This window comes from Malus sylvestris, chromosome 14, assembly GCF_916048215.2.
Source record: "Malus sylvestris chromosome 14, drMalSylv7.2, whole genome shotgun sequence".
NCBI lineage: Eukaryota > Viridiplantae > Streptophyta > Magnoliopsida > Rosales > Rosaceae > Malus > Malus sylvestris.
In genome coordinates, this window is record NC_062273.1 from 4,938,843 (window position 1) to 4,961,632 (window position 22,790).

General features: G+C 36.6%; 3 protein-coding genes and 1 pseudogene across 3 annotated transcripts; 3 read left to right on the top strand and 1 right to left on the bottom strand.

The window, feature by feature from the left end:
* Window positions 1-296: 296 nt before the first annotated feature.
* Window positions 297-3,631, top strand: LOC126600051 (fatty acyl-CoA reductase 2, chloroplastic). The gene is made up of 10 exons (XM_050266559.1): window positions 297-411; window positions 570-953; window positions 1,093-1,196; window positions 1,282-1,481; window positions 1,595-1,695; window positions 1,790-1,997; window positions 2,087-2,248; window positions 2,352-2,433; window positions 2,611-3,008; window positions 3,229-3,631. Exons 2-10 carry the CDS (start codon window positions 572-574, stop codon window positions 3,389-3,391), a joined length of 1,800 nt encoding a protein of 599 aa, XP_050122516.1. The 5' UTR covers window positions 297-411; window positions 570-571; the 3' UTR covers window positions 3,392-3,631.
* Window positions 3,632-4,027: 396 nt separating this feature from the next.
* LOC126600053 (lipid phosphate phosphatase delta-like) lies at window positions 4,028-7,172 on the top strand. The gene is made up of 8 exons (XM_050266561.1): window positions 4,028-4,443; window positions 4,567-4,662; window positions 4,804-4,878; window positions 4,976-5,106; window positions 5,445-5,548; window positions 5,634-5,762; window positions 6,311-6,426; window positions 6,641-7,172. Exons 1-8 carry the CDS (start codon window positions 4,282-4,284, stop codon window positions 7,049-7,051), a joined length of 1,224 nt encoding a protein of 407 aa, XP_050122518.1. The 5' UTR covers window positions 4,028-4,281; the 3' UTR covers window positions 7,052-7,172.
* Window positions 7,173-7,697: 525 nt separating this feature from the next.
* Window positions 7,698-13,272, bottom strand: LOC126600057 (serine/threonine-protein phosphatase PP2A-4 catalytic subunit-like). The gene is made up of 11 exons (XM_050266570.1): window positions 13,003-13,272; window positions 12,169-12,225; window positions 11,928-12,011; window positions 11,605-11,676; window positions 10,810-10,881; window positions 10,490-10,530; window positions 9,365-9,431; window positions 8,702-8,893; window positions 8,463-8,552; window positions 8,261-8,368; window positions 7,698-8,130 (listed from the first exon to the last, which is right to left on the bottom strand). The coding sequence occupies exons 1-11, from the start codon at window positions 13,093-13,095 to the stop codon at window positions 8,065-8,067; spliced, it is 942 nt and encodes a 313-aa protein (XP_050122527.1). The 5' UTR covers window positions 13,096-13,272; the 3' UTR covers window positions 7,698-8,064.
* Window positions 13,273-20,188: 6,916 nt separating this feature from the next.
* On the top strand, window positions 20,189-21,648 carry LOC126600454 (uncharacterized; annotated as a pseudogene).
* Window positions 21,649-22,790: the final 1,142 nt, after the last annotated feature.

Consider the following 22,790-nt stretch of genomic DNA (forward strand, 5'->3'; position numbering starts at 1 on the left):
AGCCTACATAAGAGCTTAGCCCAACTGAAGGCATCATATTTCTCAATGTTCCATCCACACCCTTTTTGACATCAGATTATTTTGGGTGGTTAAAACTTGGAAATCATATGCTCATAAAAAACCTACCACACCCAAAGAACCACTCATAAAAACACAGTGGGAGTGGGAGATGACAAGAGAGTTCCCGCCAAGTTTGCCGTTGGTAAAAAAAGTGTGAAAGGGGGTGGCATCCAAAGAGTGCTCCCTCTTGTGCCAAAATCTCCCCTATAAAAACCAACTCCATTTCCACACATTCACCTAACTCCCATCTCCCTCCTCCCTCCTCCTTCCACCCTTCCTTTCTCTCTCTAGAAAATCAAGTTTGCAGAAACCATATCCAAACTACCAATCTTTTTCTCATCAAAATCTTAGGTAGTTTACTTGCTTATTTTTCTCTTTTGGGATAGGAAGTGTTTAGCTAGGGTTTCAACCCAACCATGCATTTTTTACTGCAACTTTTGTTTGTTATCCTTCTTTTTTCCTCTTTCATTTGATTAATTTGTGTTTTTCTTTTACAATGTCGTTGGCAGTGATGGAAGCTGTGTTCCTCAACTCTTTCTCACCGCCGTCAGCAGTCGCACAGGATAAAATCTTGAGTGTGTGTGATCATAAGAGGAATTGGTGCTTGTTGAGGAGAAAAAAGAGTGTGGTGTTGTGCCAAGGGTCAAGTAGTGGCAATGTTGTAAAGACTGGCGGGTTTTCTTCCGCGGCAGTGATGGATGCCGGAAGCCTGGTTTTGACTCCGAATGATCAGAAGAGCCCGAAAGAGAGTAACATCGCAGTGAAGGATTTGGTGCCTTTTGGTGGCTCATCGTCCTCCTCTTTGGTGGAGATGCATGATGGCATTGGAATTGTAAAATTTCTTAGAGGAAAAGGGTTTTTCATAACTGGTGCAACCGGGTTTCTAGCAAAAGGTAAGAACTTTCTACTAAATACAGACAGAAAATGTATCTTTGATCATACTTTTGATGTTTTTTTTTTCTTTGTTTAAGTTTGATCTTTTCTGATGTGTTGTGTACATTTATGTTGTTCTTTTTTGTTAAAAACATCTAGTTCTTATCGAGAAGATATTAAGGACGGCGCCGGATGTGGGGAAGATATTTCTATTGATCAAGGCAAGAAACAAGGAAGTTGCAATGGAAAGATTAAAAACTGAAGTACGTTTTTCTCTAATCTATTTATTTTTCTTCTATTTCGTTGCTCTTACTTTCAACTCTGATGTGCGCGGTTGTTATTGCGTAGATCATAAATGCAGAGCTTTTCAAGTGTCTAAGACAAACTTACGGAAAATCTTATCAATCCTTCATGTTAAGCAAGCTAGTTCCTGTGGTAGGAAATGTGTGTGAATCAGATCTTGGCATAGAAGATGATGTAGCCAGTTTGATTGCGAAGGAAGTTGATGTAATTGTAAATTCTGCAGCCAACACTACATTTCATGAAAGGTTAAATGGCCTTTTACATCCGAAGTTTCTCATTTCTTTGCTACATGTATACGAATTCCTCCTAAAAATTGAGTTCGGATTGTGATATATTGTTGCACCGTTCTGTTTTTCAGATATGATGTAGCTATAGATATAAACACAAAAGGACCTTGCCACCTTATGGCCTTCGCAAAGAAGTGCAAGAAACTTAAGCTCTTCCTGCAAGTTTCAACCGGTAAGTAACAGAAAGCTGTGATTTCTTCTATGGAACTGCTTTTGCCAACTCGAATTTTAATTAAGGATTGATGCTTTTGTCATCTCATTTTCAGCTTATGTTAATGGACAAAGGCAAGGGAGAATTATGGAAAAGCCATTTTATATTGGCGAAAGCATAGCGGGCGAAAGTCACATATCTGAAACCCCACCAGGATTTTTTTCCCTAGATGTCAAAAATGAAATAAAATTGGCTTTGGATTCCAAGGGAGCTTATGAAAACAATGAGGTTGCTCAAAAGATGAAAGAGTTGGGTTTAGAAAGGTAATGGCTTCAACTTTTTAACATGACAAAACTAAGACCTGAATTAGATTGATTATTGTTTTAACATTACAAAACTATCATCTAATCAGGGCACGAAAGTACGGATGGCAAGATACGTACGTGTTCACCAAGGCAATGGGTGAAATGATGATTGATAACATGAGAGGTGACATACCCGTAGTCATAATCCGGCCTAGTGTCATCGAAAGCACTTGCAAAGAGCCATTTCCTGGTTGGATGGAAGGAAATAGGTACATCTTAATTGTGTAGTTTACGCTGAAGCAGAAACGTCATCTACATTTTTCAGATTTACATCAGCTTTGAAATAAACCTCTGCTGTTCCGATTTTCGCAGGATGATGGATCCAATAGTTTTGTACTATGGAAAAGGGCAGCTCACAGGTTTTCTAGTCGATCCAAATGGAGTACTCGATGTGGTAATGACTAGTTTTCTTTTCTTAAATTTGCCCTTAGGCATGGTTGGTTGCTTTTATGACATTGACATGGAGAAATATGTGCCACCTATGCATATACACACAAACATGTATGTATATGTGTGTATCACATGTTCATTCACTGAATTTTAGTTGGAAATTGGCATGACATGCTAGCAGGTTCCAGCAGACATGGTTGCTAACGCAACGTTGGCGGCGATTGCAAATCATGGAATGGCTCAGAAACAAGACATAAACATCTACCAGATTACTTCGTCAGTTGCAAACCCTTTAGATTTCCAAGAACTGAGTGAACTACTCTATGAGCATTACAACTCCTCGCCGTGCAAGGACGCGAAAGGCAGGCCAATCCAAGTTCCATCGATGAAACTCTTCAGCTCGATGGAAGATTTCTCTGCTCACATTTGGAGAGATGCCCTCCAACGAAGCGGGTTGACAGCGTTGTCTTCCTCGAACGGGAAGCTGTCTCAGAAGCTAGAAATGATTTGCAGAAAATCAGTTGAGCAAGCAAAGTACTTGGCTGGCATTTATGAGCCATATACTTTCTATGGTGGAAGGTATGATACTGCATAATCCTTTGATATATTCTAAACTACTCTGATTACCGGGAAGGAGATCAAACTCAAGTGCAAGGGAAGCACACTCCAACCGGCCCAATCCACTCAAGTAGTGTGCTCCCCTATGCACCTACATCCGAATTCTCCGTAGTTTAAGTTGGATTAACATATCGCTCAAGTAAAAGAAAAACACGTGAATTTTATTAATAAATTGGTGCAGGTTTGACAACAGCAACACTCAGAGACTGATGGAGAGGATGTCAGAGGAAGAAAAGAGGAAGTTTGGATTTGATGTTGGAAGCATAGATTGGAAGGAGTATATTACAAATGTCCATATCCCAGGTCTTAAGAGGCATGTCTTGAAGGGCAGAGGGGGTTTGTAGCTCAAACAAAATGCTGCCTGCCTTGTGGCCCTAATCAAAATATCTCAAGCCATGCAACTAGTTTGTAATAAGCCACATTATTTTCCATTTTTCTTTTTTCTCTTTTCTTCTTTTTAATTAGCCTATAAATCTGGTGGGAGGGAAGGTGCAAAAAAGAAGTGTTGCCTTCGCTCTCCCAGTGTACTCTATTTCATTAAACTTCTATGATGCAAGAAAGAAATACAAATGTTCAATCACAAATTCTGGAGTGACCGTCTCGCTGCTAGCAATACTATATTATTTGTGTCATTGATGCCTCGTTAAATCTTTAAGGTTTTAAATTTATACACATAGACGATCATCAATATAATTTGTAAATTGTAATACAATCATGATTCAAAGTTAAAAGATGAAATTATATTTTATTTTTCTAATTTTACAACTGACGTTCATAATATTTGAAGTTTTGAACTTACAACCTCCTTGCTTCTGATTATAATTTTTTTAATAATAAATTATTAGTTTGGCAATATTCAAATGTTATATTTATTAAGTTAGATATGAAATTAAAGAATTAAACTTGATGTGAGGGGTAATACCAAGGGCCACTTGTATTAGTTTGGCAAATATTTGGCAACATTGGAAAGTGGGACGTTCTTTCCTGCGGAAGACATTTCTCTGCCAGTCAAAATCTAACTACAATTGTCCAACGAACAAATTGTTTTGCCAAATCCAATTCCTACCGCTTGTTTTCAATTTCGGTTTCTTTGATTTGAACAGGGAAAGAAAAAGAGAAGGTTCGGTTTTCTTTGTTTTCTGCGACTCTCATAGTCTCCTTCTTGTTCTTCTTCTCTCTGAGACAGAGAACGCGGAGAGAGAGAGAGAGAGAGAGAGAGACCGGAGACAAGGGAATGGAAAGCATAGCAGTGTGGCAAGGGGCAACACTGTGCGGGATTGTATCCTGGGTGATAGTAGCTTCATATCTCGATGTGACCCGAAAGCTTCGATCTTTGCTGCAACCATGGGTGGCCCACCATGTCACCGCCGGCACTCCTCTCATCCTCCAGATCCAGGTTTCCCACCTTCAAATCCAATCCGGCCCAGATGATCATTTTTCTTCTGTTCCATCAAATTTCAAATTTTATTTGACTTTTTCAATTTTTTGGATTTGGGTTTTTGTTGGGTTTTTTTTACAGAATTATCAGCATAGATTCTTGGATGCTTTCTTCTCTGCCTTGTCATGTGTTGTTTCTGTGCCATTTTACACTGCTTTTCTTCCTTTGCTTTTCTGGGTAAGCTTTTTCTTCTTACTTTAACAAAGTGAATTTTGGTTCCTTTGGTTGTTAATATGCCATTTTTGAGCTGTATGTTTGTTATGTTAATCGACATTCTGAGAATTTCTTGTCGTTGTTCTTTTCGTTGACGGTTTTTAGAGCGGGCATGGAAAATTGGCTAGACAAATGACTCTGCTGATGGCTTTCTGTGATTATATGGGGAACTGCATAAAGGTAATCACTTTCTTTCTTACTGTTTGGTTTTTGTATTCGGTAAGTGCTTTAGTTTCTGGTATCAAGTTATATATTTTTCGGCTTTGTGTGTTTATAGGATGTGGTATCAGCTCCTAGACCTCGTTGCCCACCCGTTAGAAGAATAACCGCTACGAAAGATGAGGAAGATAATGCTTTGGAATATGGATTGCCATCTTCTCACACTCTAAACACAATTTGCTTATCCGGGTATCTACTTGTCTTCTTGCCCATGCAGCTTGTTTTTCAAGCATAAATTTTTTTGCAGAGCTAATTATAAATTGTTTCAATTTTAGTTAAAAGGTTATAAACTGTGTGTTGCTGGATCCTGATTTTGAACATATATTCTGAATGAATCGGGATGGTTGGTTCACGCTTATTTCCCCTAGCTCTCGATTTATCAATTTGAGGCAAAACTTGTGTTATTCAAGACTAACTAGCATTTTAGCCATGAATCGTCAACACATGCATCAGAAAGCCAAGCGCATGCCGTATGAATTACTGTCATGTATGTACTAATGGTTTGCTCTTGGGTTAGGGGTTTCCAGACTCCTTTTGCATTACATCCTATCGTATTCTCAGAATGAAGATGCCCATGTTAAAATTGCTGGATTGGCTCTTGTTTGCTTGCTTGTGGGTTTCATTGGTTTAGGTGAGTTTATCTTTTTCTATGAGTTGTCTACAGCTTCTTTATATTTATTGTTTAATCCCGAAGCTAACTTGTGTTTTATTGATAGGAAGAATTTATCTCGGCATGCACAGTCCTATTGATATCATAAGTGGCCTTGCTATTGGATTGGTGATTCTTTGGTTCTGGCTCAGTGTTCACAAATACGTTGACAGTTTTGTAGTCTCGGGACAAAATGGTAAGCACACTACAAGTCATTTAACTCATATATTGTGGTTGAAACAACCTATAGCACAAACCTAAGCGTTTAAAGAACTTAATAATGCAAGAATAGACTGCAACAGTCAGGTGGTGAGCTTGAAAATACACAGATATGACCACCACATGCTCTCTTGCAAGTCAGAATTTGGAATACGGAAGCTTTCAGAAGGCGTAACCAGCCTTACAAAGCATTCTGTGAATATCCTTGTAGGACTGAAATAAGCATGGAACTCGGTCTGATACATGAGATACATGCATCCGACATGGATAAAAGGTTTCTAGAAATGCCTTCAGTATCATGTTAGAGTAGGGATGGCAACGGTTCGGTTTGGGGACGGAAATGCTATATCCATCCCAATAACCACGAAAATTAACCATATCCATAACCGCAAGTTAACCATCCGGTATAATCCATAACCATACCCACTGGATAACGGATTCCCCATCGGTTAACGGGTATTGCAGTTACATCCTTGTAAAGTCCGTATCCGTATGTAATCTTAATGCACACTGTTTGTATTGCAGTTACATCCTTTTGGGCTGCCCTAAGCTTGATACTGCTTTTTGCTTATCCAACTCCTGAGTTCCCAACTCCAAGTTTTGAGTACCACACAGCCTTCAACGGCGTTGCATTCGGAATTGTAAGTAATCGATGATCCCTTAACATCAGAATTGTAATTGTTGCTAAATTTGCATATTCGTTTACTATTACACAAGCATTATCTTATCAGGCCATTTTTATATTATCATGTAAAACTTTTTTTTTTTTTTTTGTGAAATTCATGCAAAAGTTTCTGTCGGAGTTTATTTTCCGCCACCGTAATGTTGATAACTAAAAACAACAATGTTATCCAGGTATCTGGGGTCCAGCAGACGTACCATCAGTTCCACCATGAAGCCGTTCCACGTGTATTTACATCACAATTAACCGCCCCTGGCTTTATGGGAAGAATGGTTGTGGGAATACCGACCATACTTATCGTGAAGTTCTGTAGCAAAGCTCTTGCTAAATGGATTCTTCCAGTGCTGGCCAACACCCTCGGTATCCCAATAAGATCAACCACTTACGTCGCATCGCTAAAGGGATCGAGTGATGGCAAAAAATCAGATGGTTTGAAGCAATCGGGTTATGTCCAAAAGCTGTTCATTTTCTCCGGCCAAGAATCGTTTGACGTTGATACAGGTATAAGATTCCTTCAATATGCCGGCCTGGCATGGTCCGTCGTCGATCTTGTTCCTTCCCTTTTCTCTCATCTAAGATTGTAGGTAATGTTTCATTATTCATATTATTAGAATATGCACTCGCAATTTTCCAAATGGAAACATGCTCTCTGTCCGGTTTTGTTAAATGTATATGTTGCAGTAATGAAACATATTGATTTTGCTATTCCCATGGAAACCTCTGAAGAGTTGCACGAATGATTTTGCTATTCATTCGAGAGCTGCAGACATTTGAAGTTACAGTATACCCGAAATGCTAATATCGGAGGAAATGAAAATGGTTAAGGGTGTTGCAACTGTTGTAACAACGCGCTATTCCTATTAATTTGTTTGTAAAAAACGCTATATTCCTTATTAATTAGGGGCACATGCTCTTAACTACTTAAGCTACAAGCTCCGGCGTTGGCCATCTTCAAACACTCAAAGCTCTTTGTTCGACACGTTTTGTATCCTTCAAAGTTCGGAGCCTTGAAGTACAAGATAAACTAAACATCTCCCAATGAAGAAACAGCTGCGGAAGAGTAGTCTACAAAACAAGCACTTGGATTTTCACAAAAAGACCATGTGCAATGGCTTCAAAAGTGCACGGGCACAGCGAGAACCCAAGGACGTTCAAGATCCTGCGGTCTTGTGCAAGTGGGTGAGCAAGTATGAGCACAAAATGCCATGATATTGCAAAAACATCGAGCAATCGAAGAAAAGAGCAAAACATCCACTAATAATAAAGTCCCATGCACCCATGGGAAGGGTGAGCAAAACGTACAAGGCGAAAAAGAACGAAAATACAAAAACGAAAAAGGATATCCACATCTTCTGCTGCTGGATATGATACAATAATTACGATGAGTCAACAGCTAGGCGAACTATTCGATGGGAAATCCAGCAACGTTCTAGTGTAAGACAAATCAGCAGGCACCTTACCTGTGTATTTTACATCGGTCTTGGAATCCTATGACCTAGATTGCAAACCCAATAGTCATCTTGTGCAAAAACAATGTGCTACCCCAATCGTGGAAGAGTGGAAGAACCACAAAATAAATGACACCAATGCAGTAGTTTCAAAGAAAGTAATCGGGTGTTCTACGGGTAACATCTGGCTCTCCTCTCCTCGGAGCTGGCTCAAACTGCAAAAACGTAAAGCATATTTTGAAGCCCTCGCAAAATTTATCAAACTGTGCCTTACCACTTATTTACTTATGACCCTCTGTGTGTGTGTGAGTGAGAGAGAGGGGGAGACAGAGAGAGAATGAATACCTGAATGAAGGTATGGCCCCTGCAGTCATCGACTTCTAAAACAGAAGCCATGTTCCCGCAGCGATAGCAATAATTAGGTGCACTAAATATAGTAACCACCTTTTGTTCCTGTCCAAACAAAACAACGTTATATAAATAGACCTCATCCGCTGTGTACCAAAGTAGACGATAAAATATCCCTTTTTTACAGATAAAAAATTACATGTGCCCAGTTGAATCCATCCATGACCAACTGATGAGCTCTTGCAATCAACTTTAAATTGTTTGTATGATTAAACTGTTCAGATATATCCTGCAAAAAGGAATCGAGTACTTTGACCAGTAAGAACTACATATTCCACAATGCAAACATCATATACAGTATATGTTAAGATGTCAATTAGAACTCTGGGCAGTGTAATATCTTCAAAAATAAGAGTCCAACGAAATATTTGATGTTACCTGGCCAAAAGTATATCCTGCACCGCGAGGCGAAATACCCCAACCACATCGGTCATCTGGGTCAGACCATAACAGATCACACATCGGCCCTTCATGTGGAACCTCTTGAACACGATCAAAATTCCTTATGTTATCAAGGTTTTCAATTGAAGGGGACAATCCACCATGCAGGCAAAATATTTCTGACTCGACCTAAGAAGGAGAAATAAGCACATAGGAGTATCATAATAGGAAATCCACATAAGTACTTCAGGAAGGCAAACTGAGACTTGTTCACTATCCACACTATTATTACAGTGAGCCCATCAATGGGTAAAAGTGAGTCTAAACAAGCAGCAAACAAACAGGATCAGCTCAGATTTTATAAAGAGAATCTGAAAAAGGTACATCTCTCCTAATTTTTATCTTCTATCAAGATTCAAGAATGTTAGTACTTGCAGTGTTTTGAACTACCGCTATTCTTCTCTAACACAGAAAAACATCTTGAAGAGTTGTCCACTAATTACTAAAGTGTGCTTAATAAATGAGCAAGGTGAAATTAAATTACAGAAAACCACAAAAGCAACTCAGAAATTTATTCTGTTTATGAAAATCGTCAATCCATCTGTATCCAAAGTAGTAACACATCATTTGATAGCAACCAAGTGGAAAACAAATACTCACCAATGCTGTCAGTGGAAAGTAGTCAAAAAGGTCAGTGAAGATCTTCCAAACATTGGCATTGCCATACCTGTAAGTGAATAATCAGACAATGCACTGTCATTGATTTGCCAGAGGAGCTAGAAGCAGATTGTTCTACATGCATAAATTGTTGGAAACCGCCACATAAACTACAATTTAATCTAAAATGCTAAAATACGACAAACTAAAACAATCTTTACATCACAATAGTAGATAGAAATGCCAAACCAGTACCCAAATGACGAACAAACAAGAGGCCTTAAGAGAATGATACAGAAGTGAAAGTCCATCAAGAGTGATAACCTCATGCTCTATTGCATCAGGTGTTGAACCATGCCACAAACACAAACAGACTACAGTAGGAAGGATTCAGCATAATCTAATAGAGGCTTCAAAAACTGCAGTGTCCTGTAATTATAAGAACTCAAGACTTCACATCTTGTTGAGATGATGATAAGAAACAAACCGAATGTTTTAAAGAGAAGCAGTTCCTGACAGATTGTTTCAAGCAATATTATGGCTAAATAGCATCTCGATAACATATATATGCAATAAATTAATATTAATATCTTCGATAAGGTCTTGCATAATTTGTGAGCTAGCACACCAGTTGGTTTGTTTATCATACATAAAGCTTATGCTAACCAGAAGAATAAAAACTTCATAAACCTTGATTGGAGTAGTACTAATATGCCTTCTATTGTAAACATGAAATGGTACTAATATTCCCTCAATTGATGAAATGGTACTAATATTCCTTCAATTGACCTCAGTCCAAGGCAGAAGAAGTATTCAGACTCACATGGAGTTTACATCCAGATCTGGGGTAGTAACTCCAAGGGACTTTAGCAAGTATTCATACTTGCTTGTTTGAGTCTTACTGTCCAATAATGAGTCCAATAGTCCCTAAGTTTCAATCCTCTTATTATTTGGTTTAACTAATGTAATTCCCCTTCTTCAATACCAATCATTTGTGGTTATGGATGTTTTCCTGCTTCCAACATGAAACTAATACAGTCATAAGTTACAAACCCATATCCATTGACATAGGCGTTCAAGGTAAGTAGTATTTTCAAAACATGGTTATTTAGCGTGCAGAATACTCACTTTCGGAGACACTCATCATAAAACCCATAAACCTGAGTAATCTGTGAAAAAAAAGAAACGAGTATGAAGTTATAAACCACCATAATGATTCCAGATCAATGTTCCAGCACAATTTAAACTTCACAAATGCAGGGTAAATTACAATGTTGTAAAAAACCAGCATTCAAAAAAAAAATTGAAAAGAAATTTGAAGTTTGAACAGAATATCCTTTTGTTTTCTACAGGCTCAATATTAGTTGTAACAAAATAAACAAAATATTAGCACATTTGCTGAAAGCAAAATGAAACCAGACAACATAAAATGGCGAAAGATAAAATACCTGGCGACTTTCATGGTTTCCTCTGAGAATAGTGATTCGCTGAGGATAACGCACTTTCAGGGCCACTAAGAGCTGGATGAATAAAATAGCCATTATCAGCAATAAATTTTGAAAGTGTAAAACAATAAAAAATTGCTAAACAAATTTCAGATGCCATGCATATTAAAGGAGGAATAATCCAGTTTCATCCTAAGCCGGTCAAAGTTGCCATTTGAAACAATTTGGTTTTGGCCCCTAAGGTATCGTTTGGTATGCAGACGGGATGGGACGGGACAAAACGGGACAGAACGGAGAGGGAGCAAAGATGCCCTCGGATGGAAACAAGGAGGAAGAAGAAGTAGACGGATAAGTTATAATTTTGTGTTCCACGGATGTGGAACGAGTCGTTCCAGGGGGTGAGGTAGAACGAAAATTCACCCAAAACTTGTCCCATGGAACAGCACGTTCCACCCTTTTTAGATGCACCAAACGTGGGACAGAACGCTCCGTCCCACTCCGTTCCGTCCCGTCCCACGTACCAAACAGTTCCTAAAAGAACTGTCTAGCCAAATTGTGACCGGCACCCTTATATGATGATCAACAAAGCACTCACCCCAAATGCAAGCTGAATTTCATAGATTGTCACCCAGTTTCAAGAAAAATCGATTGACTGACAAAATAAGAGATAGTGACTTTTATTCAAATGTAAAGCATTCACATGAAAGTATACACACAGACATATGGTAGTATGGGAACAACTCTACAGCAGTACTTTTCATAATCATAAGAAAATCCAAAAGATTGAGGGTTGCATACCGTCACAGTTTCAACAGAATAATAGCCGCGGTCCACATAATCTCCCATAAACAAGTAATTGGTATCAGGACACTGTCAAAGAAAATGATAAAATTAGAGCAAACCCTCAACAAGAATATTGGCAATAAAATCAACAACATGGCAGATACCAATGGGAGGAAAAAGAACAAGTAAGGGAACAAATTTGAACACCACAAAATGATACAGATTAGGTCTAAGGGAAAGAGTTATAATTAATATAACAAGCAGCACTCGACAAAGTCAGTATCCATCATCTGAAATAGAAGAGTTGAATACAAAAAGCTCATAGTCAGAGCTGATACCTTCCCTCCAATTCGGAAAAGCTCTGCAAGGTCGTGAAACTGCCCATGAATATCTCCACAAATTGTCACTGGGCTTTTCACAGGCTGTAAGTACATGTAAATAAAAAATAATTAGTGTCTACCCATATAATTTGAAATGAAGAACAAAAATAACGCTTTTTACCATACAAAATGCAATAAACAGTGAAATATGTAATGTAAGACAAATATAACAAGAGACACTAAAGCCCAAAATCTTCACCTGAACATTGCTTTCTCCCATTAGAATTTCCTTTGCTTTTTCGCATAACATTCTCACCTACAATGAAGCAACGAAGAAGAGATCATGTACAGGTACTTTGATTAACTTTTTTACCAAGAGAAAATGGAGAAGATAGAAAATTGAGAACTTTTTTTGCACTCATTACAAAACTTCAAAAGGAAAAGAGTAGGAAGTAGATGTTGACGAGGAACGGTTCTGATACTGGTAAATCTAAGATGCAAGTGCACCAATTGTGCAATCGTGACAATTTCAGAGTTTCCCATGTACAAAATCATCAAATTTCATTGCCTAACAATATTTACCCTATTTCCATTAAAAACTCTAAATACCGGGCATCTCCCTCCAAATCATGAGAAAATGATTCATACTAAAACTGCTTATGGCAAAACAAAAATTCCATATCAAAGAAACTTTTGTATCACTACTAATAGAGCTCATGAGTTGTCCCAAAAATTGGTAAACAAATCAAATGCACAAAAAATTTGAGACCAAGAAAGGCTTTTGATAATAATCACAATAAACAGAACCTGAATTACATCACTACAAACATTCAACTAGAAATCCCCCATTTGATCTCTAAGGAAACCAAGAAAAGTAAAGAACTTTTTCCCTCAAGAAAATACACACACAAAAATTCAACTAGAAATTCCAATCCCCACGGATCCAACAGCAAATCAAGCCCCATGATCCCATTTTCCCTCCCAAATTTTCCAGGCAACCAAACAGACACCAACCCAACCCTAATCCCCAAATTCCTCAATAAAACACCGCTCAATCACCAAAAGAAAGAAAACGAAGAATGCGTAACAGAACCTGTTGCTCCGAGAGTGGCTTGCACTGCATGAGTTGCTCGATCTGCTCGTTGAGATCGCTGTTCGTGTCCGACGATACCGAATTCACGCCCATCTTGCTTCTCTCGACTTCGAATTGGAAAATCGAATTGGGGATTTTATTGGTATCCGGATTAGGGAGGATTAGGGATAACCCTAACCCCAGATTAGGATATTGGTGCCAGTCCTCACACTCTGATCCTGCTTAAACCAGAGGTGGAGAGGACGGAGACAAATCTAAGGAGAGAGCGCGTGAAGGAGGGAAGTGAATTTGTAGGCTCTTCCGCTGCCACGCATTTATTGAATTACGTAATTGTCCCTCTGCGGTTTCAATTTTTAAACTGCATGCCCTTCGTTTTGTTCGTGTGGGCTTTCTCTTGCAATTGTGAGAGGCCCGGCCCAAACCCATGCTATCGGCACAACCCATGTTTAAAATATAGGGTCTCACACCGCTTGATCGTCAAATCGGATAAATTAAAGAAGATCAAATAACAAAAATTAACAAGGAATGTGTGAGAAGTAAAAATGGGTGTGTAGATATCACACTCCAAAATAAATTGGGAGCTACTAGACCCACCCACATTTCTTGTTTCCCCACCCTCCTTATTTTCCGCTATGAAACTGTATTAGGGTTAATTTTTAAGGAAAACTAATCAAAAGGACTTCAAAACTTTGAGTTTTAATAAAAATAAAAAAACCATGTTGTAAGTTTATTTAATGGTTAGTATAAAACCCACTTTTAAATGAGCTCAACTTAAATGGCCCAACCTAAATAACAAGTTGATTTGTCAATTTTGCCCCTAACGGTTTTAGGTTAACTTACATTAATTAATCTGTTAGTTTAGTTACTTTGAAATTAGCACAACCGACTCGAATGGCTCGTTTTTTTGCTAAAATGTTGCAGAGTTCTTCACTTTGTAGATTTTATTTTTTTTCGTGAATTGGGCGAAGGTTTTGAGATTCTATTTTTTTGAAATCTTGATTTTTGTGTTGTTCGTTTAGGTCTTTCAAAGTAAGAATTATTCTTCAATTGAAGGTTCGTTAAAGGTTCTTAGATTTTTTTTTTTCCGAAACTGAAGGTTCTGAGATTTTTTTTTGGATTCGTGATCTTTGTTGTTGTTCATTGTTTCACTAGAGTTATGTAATTGATTGCCGTTCTTCATAGTTTCGTTGTTTGGAGGTAATTGGCACTGCATTACAGGTTTTGAGATTCTAGTTTCATAGTTTTTTGAGTTTTTGCATTGATTGATATATTTTGTCTTAATTTGTGTTTAAATTACAATATATCAGGCAATTGATTCCTTTTTTTTTTTTTTTTTTTGAAATTTTCAGTTTTGATCTTACTGTTTTGAAGACTTTGCAAATAGTCTTGATTTGTTCATCACGTTGTATGTGTTTAATTTTTCATAAATAGTGGATGTAGTTTTATAATAGTTTCTGAAACAGTTATTATTATAGTACTTTTTAGCTTTTTAATTTTGTTTTAGAAATATTGTTAGTTTTTTTGTTCATTTTATGTGAATATGATTTATGAAATAGTTATTGTTTTGTTTTACAAATATTAGGTTTTGTTTTGCAACAGATTACTAAGCAGTTTTGGTTGTGTGTTACATTTTGTCTTTGTGTGTTTAATTTTCATAAATAGTGGATGTAGGTATTATACTAGTTTCTAAAACAGTTATTATTATAGTACTTTTTATCTTTTTTGTGAAATCTCGTCCCAAAATTTCACTATTCATTACGTATCTCGTTATTACAAACGACTGAATACATGCGTAATAAAAATTGGAACTTGGAACCAGAAAGATTTTACAAAACAAGTATCGATCATTTTATTCAAAGTAGAGGGAAAAGATAATATCACTATATATAAAATATTAATGATAGAATAAAATAATAATAAAATAAGAAAGTGAGGAAGGGTGGAGAACCATCGAGAAAAAAAAAAGAAAAAAAAAAGAAAACAGGAGTAGGGGGAAATTGGGCGTGGGAAAAATGAGGGGTAGAAGCCATTTTCCTCTTCCTCCTTTACTCACTTCACCCCTTGCAAACTATTTTCAACATAACTTCCTCATATGATAATGAAATCACACGAGGCTGGAAGCTATACTTGCGTAGCAAAGCCGTCTTCAATCTGATACCATACCCACTCTTTGAAAACCAGTGCACAAAGAAAAAAGGGTCCAAACATATCGACGTTTTCCGGCGACTTTTTCCTGATTCGACGAACCCTGCTGAAACCTAGCCTCGACCCAAGTGAAAATAATTGTTCTTTCACCGTGGGCTCTCCTCTAGCGTAAGTTTTATTTTTCCAAGGTGTTAACTTTCAGTTTTGGGATCAGTCCTTGATTTCAAATTTTAATTTGGTATTCTGCATGAATATTTAAGATGATACTTGTTGTATTGTTAAGGAGTTGAATCGGAACTAGGCAAGAATGATTGGTTGCATATTTAGGGAAGAACCTTGAAATCCTAACCTCAATTTGGTTCTCTTTAGAAATGTAAGAGTTGGGTTTGTTTTATAAGTATCAATGTTATTCCCGGCCATATACATTTGAATATTTTGTATGCCATATTTGTCCTGCACTTGAAGAACATTGTTGAATTTGAATGTGTTGTAGCCTAAGTTTGTGTAGATAATTAGAGTTCTAAAACTACTAAGTGGTTCTATATTTTTCCATGGCATTGTCAGATGCTGATGCTAAATACTTGATTGGACAATGCTATTACTAGAGTAGAATATGACTCTTGGTTTTGGTCATTGATTTATTGGTGGTTCTTTATTTCATTCTTTCAGCGGATGAAGAGCTTAAGACTGCTAGGAATTTATATTTTATTTTGAGGCACTTGGATAAACAGTTTGGTTTTCTATGTTAATCATTAAGAATCATTGATACGGTTTGGCTGGTGTACTAGTTACGAATAATTATTCAAATGTTATAGTTTAGGGATTGCATATTATTCTATGGCCAGAGAACTAGTTTCTTGATATCAAACATTATACCTATTCTCTAGTTGAATATAACTATGTTCTGAATTCAAGATCAATTTAATATGGTAGATCAGGTTCTTGTGGTTCGTTTGGCATGCTTATTTGATTAACTAGTGCAAATAAATGTTATCAAATTTAGTGAAGTTATAAATATATTGGATTCTATGTGAGGTGGTTGTTTTCAAACTATATGCTAAATACATAACTACTTATACAGAGAAAACCTAGGCAGCTAGTTTTATTTGCCTATATATCAAATTATACGTATCTTCCTCACTCAATTTCATTATATACTCCAATTGGATTAGTTCTAACGAACCATTTAATTTGCTATAACTAGTCCAGCTAGTTATTATTAGATTATAGTTATATTGTTGCTTTTATATGTACTATTGGCTTTGTATTGTGGTATACAATTTGAAAGGGGTATGCTTATAGTAGTTGATTACAATTATATCTAAAGTATATTGGTAGTAATGTCATGGCTGGTATAGATATCAATAATTGATAGATCCAATTTGGTGTAATTACTATTCGATTGAGTACTTCACCTTTACACGTATCATGTTGTTTGTTTAAATGGTAGAATGATGTTCCATTAAACATATATATCTATACGCATGCCTATACTGAAACCAAAATCAAGTTGATGATTCACGTTCTGAAGCTATATGTATATATGTCTCATATGCCTAGACAAGCGATACAAAGAAAGCATATAGTTTGTAATAGTCATTATGATTATATGTTTATAGTAATGTCTTTTGGTAGTCATAGGAGGTAGTCATAGGAGTTTAGTGAAGTGGTGAACTATGAATGACTTGATTCCTTTTTAGGGTACGTAGGCAGTCTAACGAGGAGGTTAGATGCAGCCATAAAATAAAAGAAAATGACTATGTGGTTAAATAATTGATTGTGTTGTGGTCTTGTCTCGGAGGCGGGACGTGATAGATAAACAGGAATATGGTGATGTCACGTGTCGATCTTAGACGTATGTTGGGATCGGGGCATGACATTTTTAATTTGGCTTGTGTTGCTTTTTTTTATAGAAATATTGTTAGTTGTTGGTTCACTTTATATGTATATGATTTTTTAAACAATTATTGTGTTGTTTTACAAATATTGTGTTACATTTTGTCGTTGTGTGTTTAATTTTCATAAATAGTGGATGTAGTATTATAATAGTTTGTGAAACAGTTGTTATTATAATACTTTCTAGCCTTTTTAATTTTGTTTGTGATGTTTTGTCTTAGAAATATTGCTAGTTTTTGGTTCATTTTATATGAATGTGATTTTCTGAAACAGTTGTTGTTTTGTTTTACAAATATGAGGTTTAGTTTTGCAACAGATTATTAAATAGTTTTTGTTGTGTTTTATATTTTGTCTTTTTTTGTTATATGTATATAATGACACACCTCGACCGAGATCGAGGCATGCTGGCCGTCACATGAGGGTGACGTAGCCATGTGCACTGTGCGGAAGCACTAACAATAATGGAGAGTACAAATAAATAAGAACCAACTTAAAAGAGTACTAGCTAAGATAAGTGCTAGGGTATGAGTGAAAATACAATCAGAGCGTAAGTAGCCTAAGTTCAGTCCATAAAACAAGTATTAAACAAACGACACCCAAAGATGTCATACATTGTGATAGTATATTAGAACCTCCGTTCAATCCTCGTGAACCACCAACGAACAAGCTTACCTAAAACTTGGAGGGGCGCAAAACAGAAAGTGTGAGTGGGCAAAAACAAAACTTTTCAAAACCATTTCATTTATCAAATGCTTTAACCCCTAGCCGTAAAACATGTATAATTTTCCCAGAAATAGAATAAAATATATATATTTTAAATCATGCTTCACATATCTATATTCATAAGAATGCCATGCCAAATATATAACAAAATGAGTAACTCAGGTGAAAATAAGTTCATGGAAAAACATCATATTAGTACGGTTTAATTCATAGCTCATTGAATAAATCTAGCCGGAGTCACCGAAGGTGACCTATACGGCACTACATCTGCACATGAGTCAGAACCACCTGTAGTAGTCTGTATGACAGGACTGGGTGTAATATAGTTATGCTTAATGCTACACTCTCATGATAGCTGTGTAATAAATCGCTAGTCGTCTACGAGTCGGAACCACCTATAGTAGTCTGTACGACAAGATTGTACACCTAAATTAGATCCAATGTGAGCATATGGTGCAGGATGTGACATTATATACAGGCATGTGCCATATCTCTGACTAAATCACTAACACTAGGGTACAGGTGTATGAGCTCAATGTTTCTCAATTAATCACAACCGTTATTCACATTCACAATTCATAAACTCACATGGAACTTACCTGAGCGTCCACAGCACCACAATTATATATATATATGCAAACATCATATGCATATTCTAAATGTAAAACATTTGGCATGGCAATTTAAATCATAGCTCATTTTACTGCATTTTCTGTGAAAGATACCAAGCATATACATATATACTGAAAACCAAAAGCCCACTCACTGGTATGTCGAAGGGTCAAAGCCCCTGAGCCACCCTTGACTGCGCTCGTCCTCGGGGTAGGTCTCCCCTATATGCGAAACAACTATAAATACGTTAATTTAAAGCACATAAACAAAACTAACTAATAACTTCTCAAACATTGCTCAAATGAGATGTTTAAATATACTAAAGTGATCTGCTCAACCTCACAAACATCCCCATATTTTTAGAAGAATTTTCCGACCACCCACGCGCCATCACGCGCCGCCCAAGCGCGGGTCCGTGTCAGGCACACTGATGGAACAGTTAACGCCGTTAGAGAATATTCCGTCAAAAGTAGCATATTCCGTTAAAACTAACTTGATGCTGTTAGAATATTCCGTCAAACTTGACAGAATATTTTTTGTCTTCTTCCTTCGAACTCCAGTGACTGTCGCCGTCGTAAAAAAATTGGGAAATTGTCAAACCTTAATATCTCAGTCCATACCAAGGTTCTAAAAAACGCCAGGCGCTAGTCAGGGGGCAGGCTGGCGCCTAGGCGGCTAGGCGGAATCTAGGCAGGCGCCTAGATGGATTTAGGTAAATTTCTTGTATATCTTGTAAATAAGTGCATATTAACACTTACCAAAAATTATACTTGTATGAAATCCATGGATAAGATAATACAAAAAATGATAAAATGCAAAAATAGTATTCAACAAGTCCAAAATTTAAAAACACATTAAGCATATATGTCATATAACCATAGTGAGGAGTATTGTAGGATGATAAATGTACAACAAGTTCACAATTTTAAACCACTTAGACTTAGATAGGATTTTTTATTTTATTTTTTAATTTCATAAAAAAAAACCGCCTAGCCCCACCTAGCCCACCTAGCCTGCCTAGAGCTGATCCGATTTTTCCAACCGATTTGCAAGAAAACGCCTCGGATCACCACCGCCTAGGCCGTTTTTTAGAACAGTGGTCCATACACAACCAAAATCCATGAAATTTGTACCAAAATGAAGCTTACAATGAGTAGAACAAAACCTTAACTTTCAAAAGTCCTAAAACTGACGGAAACTCGTTGGAAAATCCCTCGATAATCCGGCTAAACCTGCAACTCGTCAAAACTCAAATTCCCGACGTCCAAATCACTTCATTTTTCTTCTTCGAGCTTCATGAAGACGATCTAAAGCTTCCTATAACCTTAGAATCTTCCAAAAACTCCACATTTACGTGTGCATGAACAATACCTCGAATCTGGGTTTTTGGTTTTCGTGTTTTCCGACGGCTTTGCGTCCTAAAAATGGTACCACTCGACTCCTAAGCTTGTAAGGAGTCCAAAGACACCAACCAAAACCTCGATCCACGACTGGTTGAAGGGTTTTGAGGTTGACCATACGGTTTATACGGAAATGGAAGGAAATCTGAGAGGAAGAGAGAGAAAGGGTCAACGGGTATGTTTGTGTGGGTGTGTGTGTGTGGTCTAGTTTGGGTCACCAACCAAAAACAAAAGAAAACTTAGTCTTAATTGGGTCCAAACAATTAGGACTTCAGATAATTGGCCCATTTTACACACTCACAATCCAACGCTCAAGGGCAAAACCGACATTTTACACCATCGATAAAAATAATTCGGGACAGGTTGTCACATATAATATTTGTGTACTAATATTTTTTTATTCATTAGTTATGGAGAATTGTAAACTAGCTCAGTTTACATATGATGGTTTATCCGTTGTTAGTTCTATTTCATCAACTTCTACAATCAATCAGATTTGTATTGGTATTTGTTATAGGTTTAAGGGTTTGAGACTTGGTTGGTTTGAGTTGTGATATGCTTTGAATGAAGATCCTACTTGTCTTCTAGATTGTGAAGTTGATGTTATGAATATGTTGAAGGTTCTTGATGTTGTTGGAAAATCCATCATAGAAATATTGGTTATTGATAAATGTGATGGTTCTACATTTCAGTTACCTACGGAAAATATATCTTCATTTTGCCATATATCAAACTCTATGATTGTTGTTAGTGAAAATGATCAATTAGGGAAGTATAGTTCTCATGGTCATGTGAATGAAATGATTATATATAATATGAGAGGCAAGTTTTTAGGGGACGTTGTGTTGATTTCTGAGATAGGTTGAAGTTTTCTGTTGAATGTGGTTTTGATTTGAAATATTTGAAGAATGATAAAAATCGCCTGATGGTTGTCTTTGACATGTGTATGCATCCAAGTGTGATATTAATGACTTTTTCGTTATTCAGAAGTTGCATAATGTGCATACATGCAAGAGTATGATTCGAAAGAAGGAAAACAAAGTTATTGGACGACAGTTTGTTGCTTCTCTCATCAAGGACAAAGTTCAATCAAATCTTCTTATTAAACCAAAGAAGATTATTTCACACTTAAAACAATTTTTTGGATTAGATATTGATTATGCTACTGCATACTTTGGCAAAGAGAGTAGTTTTTGAACTAAATGGTGATGATGTTGATGCTTATAAGTTCTTGCCTTTGTTGAATGTGTCGGTTCAAGCAATCCCGGTTCTGTGTTTGAGTTTGAAGTTGTACCCGAGACCAATAGATTTCTTCGTTTGTTTATTGCTTATGATGCATGGATAAAAGGTTTCATGGTTTGTCGCCTGATGTTATTCATTGATGGTACTTTTATCAAGAGCAAATACAAGGGCACACTTCTATCTTGCTATGCAAAAAATGGGAACAACGGTGCGTTAATACTTTCTGACTTTACATTCAATATTATTTGTTTTTTTGTATTTTTTTTGTGCAAAAACTTTTCATAAATAGTTAAAGCACAGTTTTACGAAATAGTGCCATGACTTTTATACTAGTAGTTCTATCACAGTTTGATAAGTAGTTGACAATTGACTTTATTTATTTCTTTTTGTTGTGCATAGATATGTGATTTTATTATTAAATAAAGGAAAAAAGTTGCAAATATACTTCAAACACAGTTTAAGAAATAATTTAATTGGAGTTTTAGAAGTAGTTTATATTTTGACAGTACATTTTCCTTTTTGTTGTGCAGAGATTTTTGAGGTTGCTTATGCTATTGTTGATTCAGAAAATAGCAAATTGGAGATGGTTCTTGTCAATATTATCTGGTTTATTGAGGCATCAGGATAGGGTGATCACGTTTATGTCAGATAGACATGATGATATTTTGAAAAGCGTTGCAGAATTCTTTCCTGAGTCTCCACATTCATTTTGTATTGTTCATTTGAAACAAAATGTCAGTACTTTATTTTCAAAGGCGGCTGGTGAATGACTAAAGACGAAAATGATGAATCATTTAGCAAATTGTGCATAGGGGTGGGCACGGTGCTGTTCAATGCGGTTCCACCCCTAAATCGAAACCGAAACCGACAAATATTAATGGTTCAGTTCGGTGTGGTTCCGCTTAAATTTATTACTAGAACCGTACGGTTAGGTCTACACTGGTTCCAAATTGATTCTTGCCGATTTACAGTTCCGAATACTAAATTATTTGATTCAATGGCAAAGGCATCTTATTTCCCACCAAATGGACCTTGATTGAAATGAACTAGGCAATATAGAAGAAACTAATTTATAATTTAGGTTGATAGTATATTGTTGAATATTATTCAACATTGCATTAGCCAAGACAACTGTTGCCCAAATTTATCCAATCTAAGCATACTGCATTGATAAATCATGTTGGGCAGTTCAACATAATTTCCTTTCAACTAATTAGTGACCAAGGATCTAAAAAAGACCAACAACATTCTTCATTCACTTTTCAACATCAAATAGTGAGAGACAATATTGAAATTATTTATGTTTCCATATGTTTGACTGCTAAGATTTGAGCTTATTGATAAAAGTGATTGCATATGATAAAAGCACAATAATTAAGATTTGAATGGTTTCATTGTTGATAAGTCCAAATCGAAAGTTATAATCAAGTAATGCAGTTAACTCTGCTATAGGTATGAAAGCTTACGAGACGATCAACAAGCAAATGATGCCAAGCAATTGAAATCTGTTCCTCTTAATGTAATTGTGACAGAGAAACCAATCGATGAGATAAACTGGGACCAACTTATATTCCTATGACACCTGAAAGAATCATCATTTTGTCAAGCTACCTCTATTAGTTTTCACACACTTTATATAAAGCATATTAGACCATTTCATCATTGAGAGAAATATAAGACACGTTAATGTGTGCAGTTGCTATCTTCTGCAATAGAATAGAAGTTTGCTTCATATAAGACTTATTGTAAATGCAACTAAACAAGTCATGA

What these genes read in the sequence shown, in the direction of transcription:
- LOC126600057 (XM_050266570.1), bottom strand. Translation starts at nt 13,095, where the DNA reads ATGGGCGTGAATTCGGTATCGTCGGACACGAACAGCGATCTCAACGAG. An exon ending in AGCCACTCTCGGAGCAACAG is followed by an intron (nt 12,226 to 13,002) that starts GTTCTGTTACGC and finishes GCTTCATTGTAG; the next exon opens with GTGAGAATGTTATGCGAAAA. An exon ending in TATGATGAGTGTCTCCGAAA is followed by an intron (nt 9,432 to 10,489) that starts GTGAGTATTCTG and finishes ATTCACTTACAG; the next exon opens with GTATGGCAATGCCAATGTTT.
- LOC126600053 (XM_050266561.1), top strand. Translation starts at nt 4,282, where the DNA reads ATGGAAAGCATAGCAGTGTGGCAAGGGGCAACACTGTGCGGGATTGTA. An exon ending in CTCTCATCCTCCAGATCCAG is followed by an intron (nt 4,444 to 4,566) that starts GTTTCCCACCTT and finishes TTTTTTTTACAG; the next exon opens with AATTATCAGCATAGATTCTT. An exon ending in AACACAATTTGCTTATCCGG is followed by an intron (nt 5,107 to 5,444) that starts GTATCTACTTGT and finishes AGGGGTTTCCAG; the next exon opens with ACTCCTTTTGCATTACATCC.
- LOC126600051 (XM_050266559.1), top strand. Translation starts at nt 572, where the DNA reads ATGGAAGCTGTGTTCCTCAACTCTTTCTCACCGCCGTCAGCAGTCGCA. An exon ending in TGGAAAGATTAAAAACTGAA is followed by an intron (nt 1,197 to 1,281) that starts GTACGTTTTTCT and finishes GTTATTGCGTAG; the next exon opens with ATCATAAATGCAGAGCTTTT. An exon ending in AAAGAGTTGGGTTTAGAAAG is followed by an intron (nt 1,998 to 2,086) that starts GTAATGGCTTCA and finishes TCATCTAATCAG; the next exon opens with GGCACGAAAGTACGGATGGC.